At 46.5% G+C, this 25,755-nt stretch overlaps 1 protein-coding gene across 2 annotated transcripts in view; it reads left to right on the top strand.

Moving 5' to 3' along the window:
- The first annotated feature begins 1,771 nt into the window (after positions 1 to 1,771).
- LOC101793684 (neural-cadherin) overlaps positions 1,772 to 25,755 on the top strand; it is a 39,794-nt gene continuing 15,810 nt past the window's right edge. Inside the window, exons 1-18 of one of the 2 annotated variants that reach the window (XM_072034454.1) lie at positions 1,772 to 2,445; positions 6,107 to 6,301; positions 6,450 to 6,675; positions 7,446 to 7,650; positions 8,029 to 8,140; positions 10,371 to 10,620; positions 10,817 to 10,959; positions 12,441 to 12,613; positions 12,932 to 13,100; positions 13,976 to 14,146; positions 16,747 to 16,919; positions 17,045 to 17,212; positions 17,889 to 18,138; positions 20,258 to 20,385; positions 21,342 to 21,528; positions 21,684 to 21,827; positions 22,548 to 22,831; positions 23,677 to 25,294. In XM_072034454.1, the coding sequence (XP_071890555.1) occupies positions 1,962 to 2,445; positions 6,107 to 6,301; positions 6,450 to 6,675; positions 7,446 to 7,650; positions 8,029 to 8,140; positions 10,371 to 10,620; positions 10,817 to 10,959; positions 12,441 to 12,613; positions 12,932 to 13,100; positions 13,976 to 14,146; positions 16,747 to 16,919; positions 17,045 to 17,212; positions 17,889 to 18,138; positions 20,258 to 20,385; positions 21,342 to 21,528; positions 21,684 to 21,827; positions 22,548 to 22,831; positions 23,677 to 25,294 (5,080 nt within the window). In that variant the 5' untranslated portion in view covers positions 1,772 to 1,961. The remainder of the gene's footprint in view (positions 2,446 to 6,106; positions 6,302 to 6,449; positions 6,676 to 7,445; positions 7,651 to 8,028; positions 8,141 to 10,370; positions 10,621 to 10,816; positions 10,960 to 12,440; positions 12,614 to 12,931; positions 13,101 to 13,975; positions 14,147 to 16,746; positions 16,920 to 17,044; positions 17,213 to 17,888; positions 18,139 to 20,257; positions 20,386 to 21,341; positions 21,529 to 21,683; positions 21,828 to 22,547; positions 22,832 to 23,676; positions 25,295 to 25,755) is intronic. The other variant, XM_027452482.3, reaches the window with a different exon arrangement.

The raw sequence follows: 25,755 nt of genomic DNA, 5'->3' as shown, positions 1-25,755 counted from the left end.
TTTGTAATAGTAATGAGCTGAGATGTATCTCATGAATTAAAATGTGTATAAAATATAAAAACATAAAGCAATATAGAATATTGTTGAATGGCTCACTAGGTTATGTCACACCTGCAGTACATACATTCACCTACAGCATTCTGAACAGCTTCACAATGCCTTGGCATTTTTGGGGTCTCAAAGTTTTGACTGTGTGTTGACCGTCAAGCTGATGGTACTACATTGACTGGTTGAGGAAGGACCCAAAACATGTCAAGACTGCCTTTTTGCTACACCATTGCAATAAATACCAACCTTTTCTGTAAAATGAGGGTTCTCCCATTCTCCCTCTGAAGAAGGTTGACAAAGGATGGGCAAGGATGAAGCTGTTCATCCCATCCAACCCTGGCCATTGAAACTATGGATACAGGAAAGAGCTTGTGCTGTTTCTTTGGCTGACCTAACATCAAATCTGGATAACACACGGTTATACTGAATGCTTCTGCAGAAATGATTGACCTGTTCGTACAGTTTTAGAAAAGTACCTCAAAACCAAGTCTTGCTTTCATTTCATCATGAAAACTTACCTCGGAACCATGCAGGCACTAGCAGTGTAATTTAAATCTATTTCCACGTTACTAACACCTGGATAAATGTATGCTAGAGCAGAAGTCTTTGTTTTTTTTAAAAAATTAAATTTGGAGGGCTCATTTTGTAGCAATCTGAGCTGTTCCCTGACATGATAACCCTGTGTTGGGTGCAGTCAGAGCAGAGCTGCTGGGCTTGCTGCTGGTTCGGCCTCACAACAGCAGGCCTTAGATTTACCACTTGTGATGCATGGTCACCAGTTCACCCCATCAGGTTTGCTCAAGAAGAATCCTAAAAATGAGTTTTGCTGAAGGTAATGGTGTCCTGAAGATTCCTAAAGAGCTTGTTTAATGTATTTCTATTTACTTATTTTCTCCGTTGTTTCCTATCAGAGCCAAGAGCCATCCGCTGTTCCTGCTGGCACTGCCTCCTTGTTTAATGCTGGGTCAGTCTGTGGTTTTGGGTTCAGTTTCACAGCAAAACTCGAGTTCCTTTGGAAAACGGGGTGATGTGGAAAGAGCCATCCGATTGTCTTGGCAGTGTCCTGCCCAGGAAAGGTAATAAACATAATACGTTTCTGCCAACAGGTGCCTAAGTTTACATCATGAAAATCATGTTAGCAACATATTGAGAGGGCGTGGGTTCATGCATGTGAGGGATTATTTATCCCAGTAGTATGAATAAAATCCAGCCCACGTCTTGATATGCTGTAGACGAAACTGTATGTTTATAAATGTGCATGAGAATATAAAAGACCAGAAAGCGTAGCGTGTCTTGCAATGTTAATAGCATTTACTGCTTGGTTTTCAGTGGGTTTCTTTGCTTGTTAAGAGGTTGCATGAGGCCAGTAGGATGCAATGCATTAAAGATGATGACCTGCCCATCTGTATCTCAGTTCTGACCTGAACTTTCCCTAAACTGCATGCCCACAATATCACAGAATCATTAAGGTTGGAAAACACCTCCAAGATCATCCTGTGGTCCACTTATGGTTGGACCATAAACAATGGACCAGACATTCCTGTGTTCTGGCTGGCTCAGGGTAAGTGTCACGATTTAATGATCTTTCTGGTGCCTTTAGGACGTAGGAAATTATTCACGTTTCATTTTTAGGTAGGGCACGAAGAGGAAAGGTGAGGTGTGAAAGCAAGTTAACGCTGCTTGGATCCTGCTGGTGCTTTCCTGTTACTGGTCACACCCCGCTGAGCAACTTTGGGGTTTTATTTCTGATGGGACGTGGCTCATCCCACCACCTTCCTTGGGGTAACGATGGGGGCCAGGAGCTTGTAGGAACGGGCTGTCACTGGGGTGATGGCAACCAGCCCCCTGCTAGACCACCAAACCCGGGCTCAGCATGAGGCGCATTTCCAGCAGCAAAACCTCAACCCAACACCATGAGGGGGCACCATGAGGAGGGACCATGCTGGGACCGCCACCGGGAGCCCTGGGGACACCACACATGGTGGCTCTGCCCCCTGAACACCATTGGCAGCGGCGGCGGGGGCGGGCCGGGGCTGCACATGGAGGGAGCCCGCTGGCGAGCCGAGCCGAGCCGTGCCGAGCCGAGCCGTGCCATGCTGCGGGCTGCCCTGCTGCTCCCCCTGCCTCTGCTGGCCCTCTGCGGGGCCACCCGGGGGCTGGGGGGATCCGGGATGTCTCCCCCCGGCCCTCGGAGGTACGCGGCCCGCCTGCCCCCGGGGGCGAGGGTGGGCGACGCCGTCTTCACCCTGCCGGCGGGCGCCTGGTTCGAGATGGCGGCCCCCAGGCAGGCCCCGCTGCGGGTGGACAGAGCCTCGGGGCGCCTCTACCTCAGCGGGGAGCTGCCCGCCGGCGGCGGAGCCGAGGCTCTCGTCAAGGTGCACACGGGAGGGGGACGAGGTAAGGGAACGGGGCGCCGGGACCCTCGGCTGGGCACTGACAGGGGGTGGGGTTGGGGGCTGACAGGGATTTGGGGTGCTGGGGGCTGTGAGCTCCTTCCCACTGCGGGTCCCAGCGCGGTGTGGGGTGCGCTCAGACAGGGCAGCACTGGAGAGCAGCATGGGGAAGATGCTGGGCGATATTTCCAGCCCCAAACCTTAAAAAACCCTCTGGCAGTGAAGGCAGAGCTCCTCAGTCAAGCCACAGGCGCTCTGCTTGACCGCCTCGCTTATCCCTCGCGAAAGGAACTGACCTTGTGGGCAGTGCTGTGTAAATCACCCACGCTGTGCGATGTATTTTTACTCCTGTCTGTGCACCGATGAAGTATTGACAAGAGATGAGCCTCAGGGAGAAAGGAGTTCGATGGTCAAGTGGGACAAGGTCATTTAGGCGCTCCTCCGAGCCGCTCATAAAATCCAAACTATCTCCTAAATGTGCACAGCAGTGAACGTGGCATCTCTTCCTACCTGCTGATGAAGACAGCTAAAGATTCAGAGGCTTTGAGCATCCTGTTCTCATCTGAAGCGATCTGGTGAACTGCCTAAAGCCAAGCAGAATTAACTTGTGCCAGCTCCTCGTTTCTCCTCATGCCACTTACCAAATACAATTAGCAGTGGGTGACGCAGCAATCAATACTATGGGACATGCTCCCAACTTTTTATCCTCTCCTTAAATGAGAAACGAAGCCACCAGACCCTCACTAATTGCCATGGTTTACATAAAAGTGTTGTGAGTGGAAATAGATATTTCATGGGTGCTGCTTCTCCAGTGACGTTTGTGTGTTGGCTTTTTGTTTTCAAGGAAGAGGCAGTAACGCAGGGCAGCGTCTCACTGTAGTCCTAGAAGATGAGGTATGAGCATTGAATTACTGAAATAAATGTGAGTATGGGGTACTGCAGCCTCCCAAATCCTGATTTAGCAGTAGCAGTGGTGAGCATGGGATTGCCCTCGTGGCTGAGAGGGCTCCGTGGACCCCCTCCTCTGCAGGGGTGTCGTAGGCAGAGCCCGATAAGCAGCGAGCCGTGTGACTCACCGACAGCAAGCTACGTTTTTAAAAAGGCATCTGTCAAATCCTAAAGCTCCTGAAAATGCACCTAGCCCACAGCGTGCTTTCAAATATCAAGCAGTTTGAGTTCTTTGCACTTTCTGCCAGAAAAAACACATCCACCAGCATGCCCACCTGGAAAGGAAAACCATTAAATCTGCTTAATCCGCTTCTGTACAAACTAACGAGTAACCTTGTACATTGCCAGCTCTGATTTCCAGTGAAGACACAGCTTAGTTTTTTCATGCAAAAACAGCCCATTTCTTCCTGGCACCCCCTGACATTTTTAGAGCAAACCAAACCTGAGACCAGAAGCAGAAACCTGACCAGGCAGTCAGGCTCGGAGGTCACGCTGCTGTTTTCTCTTCCCACTGTCGGGCTGACTAAAGCCATATGTGGATGCCACCGCTATGCCTTCAAGTTCAGGTGCCAGCAGAGGAAAAGCTGGATTTGCTTGAACCGTAAAACCATTTTAGTGGCCAGGGATCATTAGACAAAACAGCAAGCTCCAGGATGAAGGTTATTGTGTTACACCGTCTGTCTGTATCTCTGGAAGAATCTCACTGTAAAAATATGTAGTGACCCAGAGGCAATAAATAAGTGGTAAGAATGTGTGGTAACGTGTAGAGATCAGAAACAAGCAAAACACTTCAAAAGTGAAGAGGTAAATGTAAAGTTTGTTACAAGTATTCCTAGCAAGGTAGATAAGGATTTCTCATCACTTAAACAGATGCCTGGTTGTAACAAGATAAAGAGAGGAGCAGAGACCTCCAGAGGAGAATATGCAGCACTTTATCCTTAACACAAGCCTGGCAACTCTCTTTATACAGCCTATGATTTCATATTTCCAAAATGTCAGGGTATTAAAGCAACAGGAAGGCACTTAAAAATTTGTTTCAGACCCAGATCAATGCTGCACCTTGCCAGAAATATCCCTGCATGCCCTCACCGCTGCCTCACACCCCATGAGCACAGCGTGTGACTGATGTTGGTGCTGCAGGACGGGATGCCCCAAATCCAGGCAAGTGTGCAAACAGCCTTTGCTTTTGGAAATATGATCCTGAAGTGGAGCTGATCTTCATCCCATCTGTGCATCTCTGCTCCCCTTTGAAGGCTGTCCTCACTCACGTGCTGTTGGCTTCCACGCAGGTGTTTCAGTGCAGGCACAGCAATTGGTGTATAACTCACATGTCCTGAAGTTTTAGCTTGAGCAGTAAGGTAGGCATACTAGTAGAAATTGTCAAATATTTAAGAGAAAGATTATAAAAAAAACATTTAAAAACACCACCTTAGGAAACGGGCTGATGGAAAGGAGGAGGTTCAGCTCCTGTCACTGAACGCTTCTTGCTTGCACACTTCTGATGGAAGGACCTAAAACCAGCACTTGTTGCCAGCAGAGTAAGGAGTGCTTTGTGCCTACAACTACGGTTGCATTTGCTTTACATCAGGTGCTTTTCTTCTCAGATGCTGTGTAGCTGGTGAGGACTGGGCTGCAGCTGTTTTGGTGCTAGGGGCTGTTTGGGAGCTGCTTTATGAGAATCTGATGCCCATGCTTGCTCCATCCTTAGGTAGTATTGGAGTACCTGGGACCGATCCTAACTGCACAGCAAAGACCAGAGTGCTCAAAAGCAGCTGAAATGTTAATAAATAAATAAATAAATAAGCAAAAAAAAAAAAAAACTCTGTTGTTAGACAAGACTAATGACTAGAAACTGAGGCACAAGAGAGGCTTGCAGCCATGCAACATCTAGTTAGGAAAAAGTCTGAGCAATCTGATTTGTGATTTCCTAGGTGGTTTATGAGGAAGATGTATCACCCTCTGAGTGAGAGGAGTGAGCAGTGCTTGAAAGAGGAAAAAAAAAGAACACACACAACAAGAAGGATCTTGAAAATAAGTGAAAATTCCCCCGGTCTCCATGATGATGGGTAGTGTTAAAGACAAACAGATTTTGTGCAAGCTGCCTGCCCGACAGGCATTTTACCTTGCTGCCTCAGTAACTGCTGTGTCTGCAGGGAGGTCTGCAGCCTGAAGGCAGCTTCCACGTAAAGAAACGAGCCCCCCCTCTTCTTTTTTTTCCCTTTTTGCTTCTACCAAAACACAAGGATCTTTTCATAGTTTTCAGTCTATTTGCTTACATTTTAAAAAATTCCTCTTGTAAAATGTGATTCATAAGGAAAATTGCAAATTTATAGGACAAGCATTTGGAGGATTTCTAGAACCATTTTTTGGGTATATTTGAGATGGAAGTTTATTAATTTATTCAGTCCACCAGGTGTTTCCTGGCAATTACTTTCTTTTAATGTGAGGAAAAAACAGGTAATTGGTGCCACGGAACTGAGTGCTTTGGAAACATCCTCACCTGCTGTGCTGTCTGCTTTACACTGAAATGATTGCTTTTGCCAGAGGGGATATAAACAAAATCACCACCACTATTTCCCGGGTGTGATCTTTAGGCACGTTTTTTGCTTCTCAGCTTCCCAGAGGTTTCCATTATAAACCCACTTCGGGCAGTGCAGTTCGAGTCCTTGCCTTGGGTCTGCGAACGAGCTGCCCAGCAGCGCGTGCATCTCTTGCAGACGACGACTGGTACCTCTGCCACGTCACCCTGCTGGCCCCAGAGGAGGAGCTCCTGTCCTGGGCCATGTACCCCTACCCCTACCTGGCACGTGTTGATCCAGACGCCCGAAAAGGCACCCTCGTCTACCAGCTCGCTGCACGACACAGTAATAGCGAGAACACCAGCGCTGGCCTGACATACACACTGGTTGCAGGTAGGTCCTGTCTGAAAAAAAAACGCAAGCATCTGCCAAGCTGCAGATTTTTCTTATCAGTTTCCCATCTTATGCTTTCAGTTGGTAGCTTAAGGCTCTGGTTTTAGTACAGTCTCATCTCTTTTATGTACCTTATGTACCTTGGTAGGTGGTGAGGAGCGGTTTCAAGTCGATGCAGACTCTGGGGTTATCAGGACGACGGGCCTGCCCCTGGCATGGAACAAGGAGTACGTGGTCACCGTGCAGGCCTCGGATGAGTACGGCAACAAGAGCCCCTATGCCTCCATCTCCGTCCTGGCAGGCTCCCGGCCTCCGCAGTTCACTAACGTGTCCTACAGCGTGTTTGTCCCCGAAAATACGCCAGCAGGAGAGAAGTAAGTCCTGCTGTGTCAGGTGAGCTCCTTTACCATCATCTGGGGGGGAAATAAGTGATCCTTTTTCTGGTGTTTGAGAGTCTGTTCGGCTGCTGGAGAGCAGCACGGGGTTTTAAGGTGCCTAGCAGCAGGTGCAGCCACGCCGTAGGGCATTTAAGGAATAAGAAACCTCCAAATAAGCTAGTCAAGTAGGAGAAACTGCTGCAGATGTGCCACTTGCTCCTTAAAAGAGACCAAATGGGGAGGAGGGAAATTTGGCTCCCTCCCTGGAGCTTTCACTGAGATGGGCTTCAAGTGTCTCATGCTGGCCAGGGGCTGGTGTGAGAGATGGAGCTTCAGAGCACAAGTCATGGTAGAAACGCAAGCACTTATTTCACTGCCTGCAGGGGGGACAGCAGCATCTGGAAAGGCCTCGTGCTTACTGTTTTTCCTGTCCATCTGAACCAACTCCTTTTCTTAATCTGAAACTTCAAAGGAAGTCAGAAGTGTAGCAGTTATCTATATAACTGAAGCAGAACAGTAACTGCTGGACAAGCGCTGGGAAGGGTACGTAGGGGAAGAAAAGGGAATTTCAGGTTAGAAGGGGATTGAAATGCATTTTTATCCCAGCCCTGCTGTGTCAGGGATCAGTTTGACAAGAGGAAAGGAGGCTTCTTGTAGCACAGGGACTTGCAGCCTGAATCCACCTTTTATCATCCACTCTTCTAGGTACCCCCTGACATCTTTCCCTGTAGAGCTGAAGCAAAGGATTATTCTCTCCCTCTTTACAGAATAGCAGTGGTCGAGGCTGTTTCCTTCCAGAGCCAGCCCCTTTTGTACTCGCTGCTGACGAACCCCAGCGGGCTGTTCAGCGTCAGGCAGGGGAGCGGGGAGCTCCACCTCAGCCAGCCCGTGGACTACGAGGGCGAGCACCACCTTTACCACCTCCTCCTGAAAGCCACAGAGGCTGAGAGCGAGCTGAGCAGCGTGACCGAGGTATGGGAATCGCTTCACGTCCTGTCCAGCTCCAGCACCTCATGAGCTGAATGAGTTACACGTGTGGGCAGTCCAGAAAGTTCGTGAAGAGAGATGCTGCTCGGGAGGGGGGATGTCTTGGGATGTCTTGTGGTCACGGCAGAAGTCTGGGCTCTGATCTGGGGTCATTTAGGCTCAATGAAATACTTGTTTGGCTTTGGCTTTGCCACCCATCAGCTTGGAAGTGGAGATGACATCTCTCTGGGTTATAGTGTGAGAAAATGTTTAACATCCCATCTTTATACCTCCAGTGAATGCCCAGACTGTATCCAGGGTGAGGTGCATGTTTTCCTGAGCGTAGAAACCAATATTCCTTCTCAGGGTGTCCTTTTGTCTCAGGTCATGGTCCATATCACAGATGAAAACGACTGTTCTCCTGAATTCCAGCGCTCCATTTACACCAGGGACAACATTCCTGAAACCATTCCTGTCGGCACGTCTCTTCTGCAAGGTGAGCACCTTCCCGGTACCTCTTTCTTCAGGCCCATTATTTGGTGTTACAGGTCCACATTTCTACCATGAGAAAATGCTCTTCCACAGCGAGCAGTGACTTTGTAAAATGTGCACTTCCCCAGGGTCTCTAGATGGCTTTTAGGTGTCCTGGAAGTAGGTTTTTAAGTGTCTTAAGGTGAGGATGGAGTTGAATGGTCTGGGGACAGCTGCTGCAACTGGTGTGAGGCAGGGTCGTGAGGCAGAGCAGCACCAGAGAGAGCTGGTGATGCAGGGAGATGCAGGGAGCCCTGAGCTGATGCATCTGCACAAGGGGGGCAGAAATGCTGCTTTGGGAGCAACCTGGCCTTGAGCACCTCCAGGGATGGGGCATCCACAGCTTCTCTGGGCAACCCGTGCCAGCGCCTCACCACCCTCAGAGTAAAGAATTTCCTCTTTGTATCTAACCTAAACCTAGCCACTTTCAGAATATTATCCCCTTGAAAAAAATGGAGCTGTTGGAAATAATTTTAAACCCCAAGTTCCAACCAAAACTTCACAGTCGCTTTTAAAATACTGTGGCTGCACAGATAAGGACTGAACTTGGATGGCGCTGCACCTTTTGTTTCACTTTATGGAGTCCAATAAAAAAAAAGAATGAAAGTCCATTTTCCAACCTGTCTTTCTGCTTTTTATCTTTGAAGATGTCTCCAGGTCTGACGTAGCCCGTCATGATGTGACAGGTGGCACAGATGTGCTCTGCCTAAAACCAGGAAAATGCATGTGTGCTCACTGTCAGTATTCAAAGCAAAGCACGGGCAGGTGCCAGGTAACAGGAACGCAGGCCGAGACCTGGGGGTGGGGACTCTAAAATGTGTGAGCACCAAGGCAAGTCTCAGTGAAAACGTTCACATCTAGGACTTGTCTTTTGAAGACAAGGCTGTAAGTTGCCTGAATTTGAAACTGAACTTATGCAGGACACAGTGGTGATAAGAAGCATGTGGCAACATGCTGATAGCAGGGCTGCAGGGACTGCTTTCCCTGCAAACTTATCCAGAGAGCTCACCGCTTGCTGCAGCTCAGTTTTTGGTTTAATGGCTCCTGGGAAGAAGTAAGTTGCCAGTTGATCAGAACGATTAACTGCTAGAAGTTCCCAAGCACGTGATTTTCTTTGAAGAGATGAATGCCGTTCTCTCTGTGAGACTTGTAAAGCTGATTAAAATTCACCCAACTGTGGGAAAAAAAATGTGTGCCCCATGCCCAAATCAAGCGCAATGGCAAAGCTGTGCAGCAAGGTTTATAAGCGCATCCAGCTTGGTTGTCTTGCCATGCTGGGTGAATTATGGGGTATGTTATGGTAAATACTGGGTAAAACTGTGACCTGTGCCACTTGGTAAAGCTGTGGATGATGTAAACGCAGGGTTTGGTCACCAAACGTTTTTATTTCAGCACACTGAACGGCTGTGTAACGTGCCAGCATCACATTCCCTATTTGTCAGAAAAAAAAAGAAAGAAAAAAAAAAGGTATAATTGAGCATGTAAAATGTGTTTTTGTAAATGGATTTGGAGGTGTTTCACAGGAAGTTCGAACCACAATAATGATCCTGCTCAAATGAGGAGGTGGTTTAATACCGAGATGAGGCGAAGCCTCACTGTCTGGCTAGAAAAACGGCAGGGTAATTAAAGAGGTGAGCTCCTGCTCTTCAAATCACTTCTGATACAACATGTAAGCTCTCGCTCTTTGCTCTGCTGCTTTGCTGCTCTGGAGCAGATGGGACTCCGTGGGTACTGAGCAAACACTTGTCGGGGAGGAATGTTTAAGCACTCTTTATACCTCGCAGCGCCAGGTAATTAAAAAGTACATTAGCTGTAACGTAGCCGGGAGCTAATTAAATTGGAACGGCATCCCCAGAGAGAGCGAGGACACAATTTGTGCCTGATAATGCTCAAACAATGTGCATATTGATTGCGTGTTAATTACCAGTGCTGACTGCTGTTTGCAGGAAGCAGGTTGCAGAGCTGGGATCGCCGCGCTCTGAGGGCATTGCAGCGAGCAGCCAGGCTGGGGCAGAGCTGTCTTGCTTGGTTTGTCCCAGGTTCCTGCCGAGTTCCCAGCCTCCTACTGCAAATGAGGCTTTTATGATGGCTTTTTATGGACTTTCTGTTCCAAAAAAAAACTATCTGAAGTTTATTGGGTAGGAAATAGCATAACCAAAGCCCTGCTGCAGCATGTTAAATGTGTTCCCTAACAGTTCTTGCCACAGACTGCGACTCTGGCTCCAACTCGGAGGTCGCCTACTTCGTCCAGAGCACTGATTTTTCCATCACGCGCCACGGGGTCATCAATTCTAACCAGAGGCTGAACTTTGAGCGAGCAAACCATATGTATGAGTTCGTGGTGATAGCCGTCGATAAAGGACACCCCCCTCGGACAGGAACCGCGACCGTGCGCGTTCAAATGGCCAACGTGAATGACGAGGCTCCTGTGTTCTCCCAGCCCATGTAAGCCACCCTGAATGCCTGCTTTGCTTTTTACTGATGCTTTGTGTAACCTTGATAACACTTGGCTAAACGTTTTGTTTTGTTTTGGTTTTTTGTACATCTGTAAGTACCCCCTGGTTTCACTGGTAATGTATCTGAAGAAAGGCTTTAGAAGCTGGCACTAAACACCCTTCAATTTCTCCCTTCTGTGCACCAGTTACAGAACTTTCATCTCAGAAGATGCTGGTCCCGGTGCCTTGGTGGCCACAATCCGGGCCAAGGACCCTGATGGAGACGGGGTGCTTTACCTAATTGCTGGAGGTAATGAGGAGGGCAATTTTGAACTGGATAGCCAGAAAGGTAAGAAAGGTTTTACAACACAATTATAAGTCAATGCAAGTACCTGGTTTATCTTCAGGTTACTCTCAGGCAGATTCAGAGCAAGTTTTAAAATCCCATTGTTAATTTTCCTGCAACTTTTTTTCCAAGTGTCCTTTTTTCTACCCATTTTTCAGCACTGGTCTACAGCAATTGCCTCATATACAAATTTGGAAGATAAAATTGTAGGTATTAATTCTAAGCAACCTCTTCTATTTTAATTTCCATACACCAAATTCAAGTTCAGCATGGCAGAAAATGGATCCTAAAAAGAGAATGGCTTTTACATAAACTAAATACAATACAGGGCTGCCAAGTGACTACAATCTAGTTTCAACTGTCTCATAATAAATGGCATCTTACCTCAGCAGTAGGCCTTAAGCCACTTAAATCTTTGCATTTATTCATGAAGCGTGGTACTGTTCAATAAAAGAGAAGTAACTGACTGGCTTTTCTTTGCAGGTACATTTATTGAATGCACAAAGCAAACACATTTTAAAAACACCGAGGGAAAAAAAAATCTTTTCGCTCCCTTTTCTAGCTGTAACACTGGTTCTTAAACATGAGGACAGCCCCACCTGGCAATGCAGAATGTGTTCAGGGAAGACAAGATAGCACAGAAAAACTTCACCTGGCCTCTATCTCCCTCTTTTTAAGTCCATTCTTGTCCTCCAAAGTTCTCTCCCGTGGCAGCCACACAAAGGGTGCAACGTTTTCTTTCCTACAAAGAAAGGCTGAGAGAGCTGAGGTTGCTCAGCCTGGAGAAAAGAAGGTGCTGGAGAGACGTTATAGAGGCCTTCCAGAAGGGGGCTTATAAAAAAGATGGAGAGAGACTTTTTACAAGATCCTGTAGTGGTAGGACAAGGGGGAATGGTTTTAAACTAAAAGAGGGTAGGTTTAGGTTAGTTATAAGGGGGAAATTGTTTACTGTGTGGGTGGTGAGGCCCTGGCACAGGCTGCCCAGGGAAGCTGTGGATGCCCCATCCCTGGAGGTGCTCAAGGCCAGGCTGGATGGGGCTTTGGGCAGGCTGGGCTGGTGGGAGGTGTCCCTGCCCATGGCAGGGGGCTGGAATTAGGTGATCTTTAAGGTCCCTTCCAACCCAAACCGTTCTGTGATTCTATGATATCCTCTAGTTTGTATTGACTGCTTCACCTGTATGTCAAAAATTATAAGGAATCACCATATTCACATATTTTGCAAGTGGAGATGCTTCATATCAGCTAAAATTACTTATTTGATATTCATGGTTGACTTGAATATCACCAAAATTTGGTGCCTTGGTCCTAGGACTGCGTGATCTGATGTGGTGACTGATGTGATTTAGTGATCACTGAATCCTGCGCTTTGCAACCAAAATACAAACTGACCCAAAAACACAGTGGCAGAGAAATGTGATGCTGTCTTGACTTTTTTTTGTTTGTTTGTGTGGTAAAATAAAATTGCACTTTGCTTCCAAATTCAGGTATCATTAAACTCCGCCGTAGCCCGCTGCCCAGCCTGAGAGGGCCACAGTACGCTCTGAACATCACTGCCATAGATGACAACGTCTCGGGGGGGCCCACCCCTCTCAGCAGTTATGCTGAGGTTATTGTAGGAGTTAATGATGTAAATAACAACAAGCCTGTCTTCAGAGAGGTAAGATGTCTTTCTGCAGATACTCTTTTCCCATCGTAGCTGGGCTTATAAATTCTTCTTGGCTCCTGGTGATAGCTGCTGGGCTGAAGGGACTGTGTAAAGCTGAATGAGTCTGTAATCGAACACATTTCTTCACGCTTAGAGAGCAAAGTCTTCATTCTCTTTTTTCCATCATCTTTCTCCCTTAGAGCTTGATTTCTTTGTGACTATGTGTAACATAAGTGATTTTCTTCTGAGTTTTCCTATGTGCTGCCACGGTGCAGCTAATTCGTGCGGCTCGGTGTAATACATAGGGCTGGATTTTGGGTTTATTTTTAGTGCACTTACTACAGTGACAGCACCTGGGTTCTGGAGAACCAGCCTCCGGGGACGTACGTGCTGCAGGTGGAAGCCTACGATGCAGACCTCGGCGTTAACGGGGAGGTGAAGTATGGGCTCATGCACCGCGACGGAGCTTCCCTGGGCTTCAGCATTGATCCAGACACAGGTCAGTGGCTTCCAGGCTATTGAGGTAAAATGAAAATGCTGTTGTATTCTAGTGAGAGTGCTGCTGTAGGTTAGCCATAAGAGCTTATAAAAAATAGTGGAAAAAAATAGAGTAAGTGGGTAACCATCTGTATAGATTCAGTTGTTAGTGATTTAGATGGCAATTTGAGTAGGGTAACAAACCCCTGGTCGATGTGAAGGTAAAAAGCTATTCTGAGACAGTGACAGTCTTGATGCATCTCAGATGAAGGAGCTATAAAAGCTGCTGATGTTCCTGTAGTCAAAACAGTCAAGTGGGATATTTGCATGTTGGTGTCCAGGACCCCCCAGTAGACTGGAGGAGCCAACAATAGGGAAGCAGAGTCCTTGTCTCAAGCATAGTGCAGGTGGAGGTCTGGAAGGGGCCCCGAAAAGGCCACTTTAAAGTCTCACAACCAGAAGAAAAGAGCTGAGACAGGGAGAGACTTGGTCATCAGAGAGGAAAAGCTGAAGACAGGGCGAAAAATGTTCAATTTATTAACTGAGCTACATGATTCTACCCTATTTTAGTCTGTTCAACAAGGCTTTGACTACATCACTTAAGGTTCCTGTGGTGTGACTCTTCCCCAGAGCAATAATGAGCTTTCAAATATCTTCCAAATATTCAGTTACTTGGGCTACCAGTGCAATAGCACTAAGGGACATCTCTGGAGAAGGCTGCTGACCACTGCTGCTGTCTGGCAAGTGAAGAAAGGAGAGACAGGACTTGCAGTTACTCTGGTCCGAGCCCTGCCTTGCAGGGTTGGACAAGGATTGAGCTTTGCGGTTGTGCTGCGTGCAGGTGTAGCTCCCTCCTGTGCGGCAGCAGCCTCAGTCCCGAGGTGTCTGTGTCCCCAGGGGTGATCACCACCACGCAGAGCTTTGACCGCGAGAAGCAGAGCGAGCACACGCTGTCTGTGACTGCCACCGACCGAGCGCAGGAGCCGCTGGTCGGCATCTGTCAGATCCCCATCTTCATCGCTGACGTCAACGACAACGAGCCCAAGTTTGAGAACAGTCGCTATCAGTGTGAGTGATGGTTTTCCTGCTACCACAACGTGAACCTGTTTAGTAGTTCCTAATAATGACAATCAGTTTTTAGGTGACTGATCTTTGCTGCCAGCTAAGCCAGTTACTGCTCATCTCATTGTCAGTGGAAGAATGCAGAATTAATAAACCTCATAAGTGTCTTATTTATTGCAATACTCTCTAAAACACTGACAATTTTCAGTCCTATGAACCAGGCAGATCTGATCCCTTTCCTCTGTGGCTTTTTCCTGCCCCATTTTTCTGCACTCTGAACTTTTATTCGGCATCCCCCAAATCAAAACATGACAAAAGCTGAGAAGTCAATGACCCTGGTGAGAAGAGCAGTCATCATCTGTGTCTCTTTGATACAGTGCCCCGCTTCAAATAGGTTGGAGTTGTGTTTATCTCTTGTCAAACAGCCTGAAATCCTTGGCTTATAGCCTACAGCTGGCTGTGAGCCCTGATCCCTCCTGTGCTCCTGAGCTAGCTTTTCCCATTTGCCCTGGTGCCATTCCCTTTTTCATCCCCATACGATGTGCCTTTCAATGATTTACCTTCAGCTGCTGCTTCCCCAGTAGAGTCCTGCACTTCAGTACATTTCATGTCATCCGCAAATGACAAGGATGCTTCCTAGCTGATGAACTGTGACAGGCTTTTCTTGCATAATTGCCTCACCAAGAATGGCAAAAAATGGCTGATGATGTGTGTGACAGCAAGTCCATTTTGGAGGTTTTGACTGTTCAGTGGAAATGTCACATAGAGCAAAGCAGTGACCAATGCCTTATTGAAATGAAGAGGGCTCATAAAAGCATTTTAGGACACAGCAGAGGAGCCCCTGAGACAAAAGTAATGTTTGTGCAAAGATGAACCTTTCTACTGTTCCTTCAAGTGTGTTCTTCAGGTGAAACTGCCCGTGATTGTTTTCAAAAGTAGTGAAGCTGAAAGGTTGCATTTGGTAGTTATGATGACTTTGGCATTTCCAAGGAATAGGTGGATTTTGGGGGGATTTTTTCATGAGCACAGGAAACCTGCAAAGGTCCTATAGCACAGGCAGCCCTTTGGGACAGGGAAAACGCAGAGGTCACTTTAATGTGTAGCACTTTGCCAGCATGTATACGTAAGTAATCAATGTTTGTACATCACAGAATTAAAAATAGCCTCCTCTCTAACGAGATCAAACGCCATTAGTCACAGGTTCCTGTTCTTCTCGGGAACTGCTGGTTCTTGATTCCTGTGCACTAGGATGTTGGTCAAATCCCACATTTAAGCCATGTATTTTATCATCTGCATGGAAAGCAGGCATTAAACAACTGCTTATCTCTGTGCAGTGTGTGGCATAGTAATTGCTAGCTATGCCAGCAGCAAGTAGAAGTACATGAAATAAGAGAGAATGACCCTTCCAAGTAATTGTGAATGTGTGTGTTGGTTTTTTTTTTCACAATGTGATTTAACAGGATTTGACTATAAAAGTATAAATTTAAACACAACGAAAGGATATTTTACAGTGTTTCTTAGCAATAAATTTTATTTTCATTAATCTATTTTAATGCCAGTAAATCTCTTCTGAGAGTAGCTTTGGCTGTACTGACATACCAGGGACATGAATCCTAGGCCAATTAACTGTCATGGGAATAAGAGAAGCTAATTAAAGCTCAACTTTGTGTTCATGGAGTTGTGGTGGTTTGCAATTTTACTGCCCCATTGTCACAGATTGGAGATGTTAAGGGAGAAAAAAACAGAAGACATGAGCAGACCACTTTATAAATAGTGTGAAATGCTGATTTTCCCACCTCAAAAATGCTGAAGTAGACCTGCTCACTATTTCTCATGATTTTGTTGGCGTCCTTGCTAGGAATCAGGAAAGCAAAATGAATTACTCCTCTGGGCACTGGGTATTTCATCTGTGCAGCTTTTTGCTGGCAGATTTTTAGATGACGGCTTTAAAAGTGAAGGGTTGGTCTGCCTAGGACCACTGGCACAGCCTCTGTTGCAGGTGGATTGCTGGAAACACAGAGGGAGACCTCAGGACCCAAGGCTTTATGCTCTGTGATCACCTCCTGCCTCTCCGTGGGGATGCAGTCACTCGCATTGAGAATTGATCCTGCTTACACAGAACCCCTCGTGATGCCAGACGTGGTCACAGAGGGACAGCAGCACCCAGAAGCTGTCAGGGTGACAGTCCCCAGCTCTGCCCTGATAGAGGCTAGCAGGGACTTGGGGCTGACGTGGTCATGGATGGCCTGCACCAAAAGATAAATAATTGCCAGCAATTCTTCTGCGAGGGGGGTTATGAGGTTTAACATGCTACCCCGATTGAGAAAGCAGTGATAAAACCTGGCTTTGCTGTGAAACAAGCTGCTCTGAAACACCAGCTTCATCGAGGAAGTGGCCCAGGGAAGCCCACATCCCCAGTCTCTTCCAGATTACCACTAAAACCTGGGATGGGAGTTATCTAAAGGGCAGTGCTGTGCTGTACATTGGGCATTGACCTGTAAAGATCCCTCTCACGTTTACTGATTGTTATGTGCAGGAGTGTTCCTGTTAACACAGCTCAGTCAATGACAACCAGGCCTGCTGACAATACCTCTGTCTTCTCAAAGATTTCCTCAGCGAAGACACTCCTGTGGGGACGAGTTTCCTCCGCATTGCAGCTCATGACAGTGACCAAGGCGTGAACGCAGCCATCACTTATTCAATGTTAGAGCATCAAGTGGAGTACTTCCAGATCAACCCCAGCACGGGCTGGGTGTATGTGAACCGCCCTATCTCCCAGGTAATGTCACTGCCTGCTGGAACCGAGCAGCCCCGAGCCCTCACACCCATCACAGAGGGTTCATTGCTGTCTCTTGATTTGTACAAAATGCTTTGCAAATATCCTCCATCTGCTTTGTTTCGTAGGCCACTTGCATTAGTTGCTATGTTGTAGCAACAGATGGAGGCAACAGAAGCAGCACGGTGGAGCTGACCGTAACCATCACCAGCTCCCTCAGCCAGCCACCCCGGTGGGAGCGGAGCAAATACTGGGTAACCATCCCTGAAAACACCACCCGTGACACCAGGGTAGTGGTACGTTAAAAGTATGACTAATTCCCTCCCTCTTACGTTCATTTCATCTTCTTCCTCTGTTGTGCTCTCTCTGTGTCTGCATTGGAATCACAGACCCACAGGATGGTTTGGGTTGGAAGGGACCTTAAAGCCCACCCAGTCCCACCCCCCTGCCATGGGCAGGGACACCTCCCACCAGCCCAGGCTGCCCAAAGCCCCATCCAGCCTGGCCTTGAGCACCTCCAGGGATGGGGCATCCACAGCTTCTCTGGGCAGCCTGTGCCACTGCCTCACCACCCTCTGACTGAAGAATTTCTTCCTAACATCTAATCTAACTCTCCCCTCTTTCAGTTTAAAGCCATTCCCCCTTGTCCTATCCCTACACCCCCTGACACAGAGTCCCTCCCCAGCTGTCCTGTAGCCCTCTTTAGGCACTGGCAGGCGGCTGTAAGGTCTGCCTGGGGCCTTCTCTTCTCCAGGCTACATGTTACAGGCAGGTAAATTTGCTGTCAGTTAAAGACCTGCAGTAAGCCTAAATGTTGTACAAGGAAACTCAGCTCTTCAGAATGGATGTAAACTGTTTGTCTCTTGTCTGTTATCATAGCCATGCATGCACAGTTCTCCCCATCAAACTGAACACTGCACACTTGCAACCCTGCACTTCATCATTGTATGTGGTGGCTCTTTTCTCCTTCAGACCATCAAAGCCACATCCCCTCTTGGTGATCCCAGGGTTACGTATAACCTGGAGGAGGGTCAGGTTCCAGAGGCAAACATGCCAGTTCGTTTCTACCTGAAGCCAAACAGAGCCGATGGATCTGCTTCTCTTCTGGTCGCTGAACCACTTGACTTCGAGACAACCAAGTTCTTCACCCTGAGAGTCCGGGCACAAAATGTAGCGATGATGCCTCTTGCTTCCTTCACCACTGTTTATATTAATGTGACAGGTAAGGCCTGCTGTTGTTAGAACAGCTCATTCAGAGCAGTTCTGTTGTTGTTTTTACTGTAACACAATGAATTAAGGTAATGTCCATGAAATTACAAAACACCTTAAACTCTTTGTGCATTTCTATGCTGCAAAAGGAGGTTGTATGGTCATTAAAAATTCTGTTTGAGACAGTTTCTAAGTATAACTAGGAAATGTGGAAATGTGATAGCGTAAAAATGTGCTGTGTGAATGTTTACACAATGCTAGTACCTGTTTTTATAAGCACAAATAGAAAGATTTAATTTTAATAAGAGAAATCTAGTAAATGTCCCCAAGCTATACAAAGGAGATGTGTATCACTGGAAATATTCTGCACTATAAAAGGAGAAACAGTACAGAGAGCTTGTTTTTGTGGTTGATATGTTTTGTTTTTTTTTTTGTTACATTCAGAATTTTCTATTTAACATTGAGGTAAAAACTGTAGAAATGGAATGAAAATGTTCTCACAACAGAATTTTCTAAGATTTGACCTAACCCACGTTACAGTGAAATCTCTTCGTAAGGCTCTACTCCTGTAGAACCACATAAAATAAAGTCCAAATTTAATCTTTGCCTTTTGAAGCTTTAGTGGAATTTCTTTGATATGTTGTAATCATTTAGGATCAAAATAAGAATAAGCGAAGTCTTCGGCAAAAACATTTGTCTCTGTAACCACCATGGAAATGAAAGACCTAAGTGGTAATTTGAATAGGAGTCTAATGCTTTTGCTTCACTTTATCACAGTTGTTGTCTTGTCTTCCACAGTCCACTAATGCAAAAACCCTTCTGTGAGGCAGGGGTGCTTAAAGACAGGGCCTGAGCCATAGATTGTGGAGCCTGTCCCAGAATAATTTTCAGACAGTCCAGTCATTGGTAGCAGAATTTATTAGAAACTTCGTTTTACTCACAAGCAAAAAGCTTCTTAAAATGTGGCTGCTAGGGAAAAGTGCAAAAAGGTTTCGGGGAATATGTAACACTTCTGGGTGTAATCCTCTTACAAAGAGTAACACCAGTTGGATTCATCATGGGTTGAGCAGGGGGATGACCAAATCAATGCAGTCATAGCTCCCCTGCCCATCTCTTGTGCTCACCCTTCCTACACAACAGTTGTAGGGAGAAAATGCATCAAAAGCTGGCCCATCAAATTGCTGAACATATATTCCCCAGTTTAGCTCTCTCCAAGGGTCAGACAAGGAAGAAAAGCAAGGCAACCACTGATAAAAAACATAACATGGCTTTGCATTGCCACAATCCAATCTGATCCAGTCTGATCTGGCTGCAGATGACCACTTTCAGAGCAGCTTTCTTTTCTTCAGGCTCCTTGCCACTCCTACATGGGATCCAGTGATTGTGCTGCTGCAGTTTGTTAGCTCACCTAGCCCCGTTCTCTCCAGAAGGTCAGTTTTCTGTCAGAGCCACAAAAGAAGCAGTGTCAGCACACAGTGCTGCTGGTGGGAGGGAGCATCCCCCTGCTTAGAGCAGGATGACAAGAGTGAGAAGGTCAGCATTGCTCCTGTGAGTGCCCAGTACTTAGGTGAGGGGAGGCTAATGTGCAGCTGCCTCCTAAATAAACGTTAGATCCTACAGCCTAACACAGCTCTGGCTGTCCTGCCCTGCAAAGACCAAGAACGACTGTCTGACACACATTCTTTGTCAACACCAGACTCTGCAATTTGAATTTTCTTTGTATGTCAATCAACACGTAATAAAATGCTGAAATTAACTACTCTGAGCAGTTCTGCTGCAGGTTTCAGTAGATAACCAGCTCTTTACAGACTGGGAACAAAAGGCCTCTTAGTCCTGGCATTCATGGATTTATTACAGTAATACTGCTGGTCAAATTGTTAGCTAGTATCTTATCTGAGATTAGGCCACTGTCTCTCAGAAATCACTCAATGTCTACAAAATGCCTTCTAACAGCTCACGTGAAAATGGGAAGAACAAAAGTAGGGTTGCTTCTTTCTATGAACAATGTGAGTTCTTTCTCTAAGCCAAATTATGGCTCAAAATTATGGTAAAAAAAATAATAGAATAAATAAATATGTTCTAAAAGTCTTCAAACATTTTCTCACCGTGGTCCCAATCATCTTCTTTTGCAGATGTCAACGATAATGTGCCATTCTTCATGTCTTCCAACTATGAGGTGTCCGTGCCAGAAGGAGCTGATGTTGGCACATCTGTGCTTCAGGTTTTAGCTACAGACTTGGATTCTGGTCTACACGGAGAGGTTTGACCTCACATCCAATTCTTTTCCTCCCAGTAGGCAAGTTTTAGTATAGCAATTGGTGAGAGTGCACAGTCAGCAGGTGACAGGGAAATGACCCGCAAACGCTTGCAACAACTGTCAAGCATTTGTCTAGCATAAGAAGGGGTGCAGGTGGAGAAGATGCTTCTTCAGGATTTTGGGATCCAGTATCATAGCAAGACATCCTGATCCAGCAATTGTGGCAAAGCACTGCTGTGTGATTCTCAGGGTTGAAGGAAAAATACATTTTCCGTGCATTTTCCTGAGCCTTTTCCAAAAATCCTATAAAATCTCCTGGGAGAGAATTCTGGCTCGTAGAGATCTGCTGGTTTGTAACTCATTTTGCAGCTCCTGTGGAGTAACCTATGTGGTGGAACCATGCCTGGGTGGAAATGTTTCGTTTTTTTCTTCAGAGGAAGGAGCCAAACCTTTGCTAAAGGGGAAAAAAATGGACAGCTTTCATCAGTGAAGATTTTGATTTGTTCATATTTGAGGTTTTTTTTTGTGGTGGTGGGGTGATGAGGCAGGACAACCTGTTGAACAGGACCTAAACTGTTCTATTAGCCCTGCTTCTTTGGTATTAGAATCTGTGGGTTGCTAGAAGCTGGGGAGGCACCAGGAAAGGTGTCATTCCTCACTTTCTCTGTATTTCTGCTATTTTTGAGCTGTCTCCTACTGACCACAGTTGGAGATGAGATACTGATTTGATGGGCTTTGCTGTGACTGCTACAGCTGTTCTTCTGTTAGAGAATTCTGTTTGCTCGTTTTTATTTTGAAATGGGCAAACAACTTCAAAAATTCTGTCCAAACTTCCTTCATAAGAGTGTTGCCACCTTGTGGAGAGGCCCAGGAGGCTACCAGGGAAGGGAGAGGTCGCAGCACTCGGCCATACAAATGAAAGAGGAAAACACAACCTCCTTTAACTATTTACCTTTTAGGTTCGCTACTTTATATTGAAAGATGCTAGTGAAGACTACAGGTTCTTCACCATTGAGCGCAAGACAGGAATTATTTCCACACATGCATCTTTTGACAGAGAGAAAAAAGCCTCCTACTTGATAGAAGTTCAGTCTCAGGACTCTTCAGAATCTGCTAGGCCTGGTGTCCATGGGCAGCCCAATACAGGTAAAACTAATAACAAATTATATATTGGGTAAAAGATATCAGAGACTGGATTCCTTAACTTTTCTAGACTTGGGGATGTGTCAGCTGTCTGGGATATGATCAGGTGTTCCACCCCTGCCGTTTTTAGTCTACATGTTCGTCTTGCATCTCCTTAGACACAGCCTACGTAAGGATTTTTGTCAGTGATGTGAATGACAACGCCCCGGCATTTCCTCAGTCGGTGTATGAGATCAGCATAGATGAGGACAGGGATGTCGGAAGTCCTGTTGTGACGGCGACAGCAAATGATCAAGATGAAGGTGAGCTGACCTGCCCTCCGTGTCTTTCTCTGTAAGTCCTCTTAGCATCCCTGTATGTTGTACCTTGGGTTACTTCCCTCCTGGGCAAACAAATTTCTGCGTTCAGGCGACAACTGAGCACTTCAAACATTTGTAGAAGTGAATAGAGAAGTAAACCTGAAGCACCAAATGGTTTTCTTTTTTATTCCTAAACATTTTGCCTAAAACTACTACTATTGTACAGGCAGAATGTTCTCAGATGGATTCTGTCTTAAAGCAGAGCAATCCTGTTATATTTTAGCACCATCCAGTGGTAAAAAAATTTAAAAAAGTTAAGGAATGTTGGCATTTGAGGAAGGAGGTTTAGGAAACACAAAGCAAAAATAGCTTTTAATATTTTAATAGTGTGTTACTTTTTTATTGTTGGCAAGTGAATGTACAATACATAAATTAGAGGCACATGATTCCCTCATTACCAATAAACAGGAACTTGTCTGTGACCACAAATTATATTTGTGGATAAAAATGCAGACCCTGTGCCCAATCTACCATAAACAAACCCATCAAATTACATATACGGCTCGTTCTGTTTGCATCCATGTCTACGTTTTATCTCCTACACACATTGTAACAGCCTGGTTCTTGGTAAATAAGGTTGCTCTTGGATACATGTCCACCATGTAGAAGTGAATTGAGCGTTCAGGGAGCGTGCAGGCTGTGGTCATTTGCTTTCTCTTGTAGGTGCAAATGCCAAACTCAGGTACCAGATCACGTCAGGAAACGTGGAAGGAGTTTTTGATGTGGAAACCGAGGCTGGAACTGTCTTCATTGTTCAGCCTCTGGATTATGAACAAGAACAGCGTTATGAGCTCCAGCTTGTAGCATCTGATGGGAAGTGGGAAAACCACACTCTTATCATCATCAATGTTGTGAATAAGAACGACGAAGCGCCAGTCTTCACTCAGAATGAGTATTATGGCAGTGTCCTGGAGGAACTCACAGATCTGCCTGCATTTGTTCTAAAGGTAAAATGCTTTTCATGCAGCAGAGCAAAACCTGATTTTTTTTTTTTAATTTTTTCCCCAAGGATTGAGCCATTCACACACACAAAATGGCTCATTCCCATCCATGCACACAAATCTAAGGAGACAGTATCATCAGAACAGGTAAGCCCTGGTATTAGGATTTAGCTAGTAACTTTCTATAGAGAAGAGAATAAAGAGAATCTGGCTGAATTTGTGTGATAGACTTGCTCCCTTGACCAACAGAAATGTTGAACAGTAAGTTAGCTTTCCTTTACAAACCAAGGGAACGTGTATTTGAGGGAGTGAGCGTGGTTAGCCTCTGTACTTCATGTGTTTAAGTTCACAGACTCTTTGGCTACACTTATACTACCAAATAAAAATAATCAGGGGATGCTCTTTGTGGAGCTGGGAGTCTTCTGTCCCGTGCTGATAATCAGCTTGGGTATATGGCCACCCTGTTCCCACAGCCTTCTGCTCACTCTGAGAGAAAGTCCCTCTTCGTCTTTGTATTACAGCTCTGAAGAGTTTCATAAGAAACATGTGCTCAGCAGAGCTATTATTATTATTATTACCACTTGCTTCTTGCTGGAGTTATTTCCTCTTCCCAGAATATAACGGGAAGAAGAATACATTAGCCTGTCTAAACACCATCTTTTTGTTTCTCTAGGCTGTGCACTGATGTTTATTGAAAGAGTGCTTGACCTGAGCGACTGAAACCAAGAGATGTTTGTTGTTAAATTTCATGCTATTTTTGTAGCCTGCACAATACAAATTGACATCAATAAAAGAACGGCGTTTTCCTGGTTTCCGTTGCATAAACACTTCCCTGCTGTGGTTTCTTCTAGGTTTCTGCAACAGACCCTGACCAAGCAGCTGATCAAAATGCCATCAGCTATTCCCTGCACGGACAGGGGGCCGGGAGCGAATTCAGCATCAACAAGAACACGGGTGAGATCAGCACAAACAGGAGGTTAGACCGCGAGAAGCGATCAACGTGGCGCTTCCTCGTTCTCGCAACAGATGAGAGTGGGGAGGGACTGACTGGCTTTGCAGATGTTGTCATAGAAGTGAGGGACGTGAACGACAACGCGCCCCTTTTCCTCTGTGTGTCGGCTGGTTGTTTCGTGGGTCACGTCCCTGAGGATTCCCCGGCAGACACGGCTGTTATGGAGATGACCGCGGTGGACTTTGATGACCCAAAAGCTGGCACGAACGCTGTGCTAACCTACAGAATCGTTCAGAACGTCCAAAATGAAATTAACCTCAACTTGTTCTCAATTAACTCTGCTAGCGGCACCATCTACACCATGCTTGGCTCCCTGGACCGGGAGAAGGAGGACAGGTATCTGCTGGTGGTGGAGGCCAAGGACGGAGGGGGGCTGACTGGGACAGGCACTGCCACGATTTTGGTGACTGATGTGAACGACCACGCTCCGGTCTTCCTGCAAAGAATCTACACAGCATTCATCTCAGAGAACGCGAGCATTAACACCGAGGTTGCGGTGGTGTCTGCTACGGACAGGGATGAGGGGGAAAACGCCATGGTGACGTTCAGCATCCTCGACGGCGACACCGACCGCAAGTTCTCCGTGGAGACAGACAAAGTCAACAACTGCGGGTTCATCCGGCTGCGAAAGCGGATTGACTTCGAGAAGCCTCACGAGAGGGTGTTCAATTTGACTCTGAAAGCAGAGGACGTGGATTTCTTCAGCATCGCTCACTGCGTGATCTACGTAGAGGATGCCAACGACCATGCCCCACTCTTCTACCCCCAATTCTATGAAGTGGCTGCTCTGGGGGAAGACGTGCCTGTAGGCACCAAAGTTGTTCAGGTTTCTGCTGTTGATTTGGATTCTGGCCTGAACGGAAGGTTTTCTTTCCACCTGCTGAACAAGTCTGACCCTGGTGGCCAGTTCTCTGTGGCTAGTGATGGCTGGGTGGTCGTCGCAGGACTGCTGGATTATGAGGCAGTGACACAGTACCAGCTCACCGTTATCGCCACAGATATGGGGCAGCCCCCTCTGGCAGGCAGTGCCACTGTTGTAGTGACTCTGCAGGACGTAAATGACAACGGGCCGGAGTTTGAGGCTCATTATAACCCCGTGGTGTGGGAAAACACAGCTGCTCCTCAGGTAGTCCAAATGAACGAGACATCTGCTTTGCTGTATGCTAAGGACCGAGACACTGCTGCTAACGGAGCGCCCTTCTCCTTCCAGTTACTCAGCAATTCTGATAGTCCAGGTAATTTCCACTTGCAGGACTTCTACAACGGAAGCGCCCAGCTCACTGCGCTGCGTACCTTCGACAGGGAAGTGCACAAGGTCTTCTACCTGCCCGTCCTGATCACAGACAGCGGGGTGCCACCCATGAGCTCCACCAACACCTTAACTGTGAATATCGGCGACCAGAACGACCACCCGCATTCAGCTGGTTACATGGAGTGCCTCATCTACAGCTACGACGGTAAGGCCCTCTCTGATGCTTGCTTCCAGGTGTAACAGCGAGGCCAAAGGAGCAGCTGTGAGGTTCACAAGAGACTCTTCCACATAAGATCTCAGTGGAAGAATTACTGAAGTTTGCTCAAGCCCACAAGAAGAACAGTAGGTGTGCAAGGGAAGGGACTCTGGGCCACTTGGTTTGTGGGAGAAGCTGAGCCAGCCTTGAATTAGGAGGTTAGCTGGCTGACCGCTGTCACATTTGAGTAATGATCCCTTGATTTCAAATGCAGTTTTCCAGCAAAGTTAACATTCCAGGGGAAAAGAAAAGAACTCAGAATGTTGCTGGGCTGAATCTGAATTATTCAGAGAACCTTGTTCCCTGCACAGACTGAACTGAACAGTCAGTTTGGTATCAATTAATACTCTTAACTTGAACTCGTGTAAATTGCCTGAGACGTTCCTATCAGCCTTCAGCTGACAAACGCT

Source organism: Anas platyrhynchos, chromosome 2 (genome assembly GCF_047663525.1).
Source record: "Anas platyrhynchos isolate ZD024472 breed Pekin duck chromosome 2, IASCAAS_PekinDuck_T2T, whole genome shotgun sequence".
NCBI lineage: Eukaryota > Metazoa > Chordata > Aves > Anseriformes > Anatidae > Anas > Anas platyrhynchos.
The sequence above is the reverse complement of the archived record's forward strand: the minus strand, read 5'-3'. Positions and strand labels throughout refer to the sequence as shown.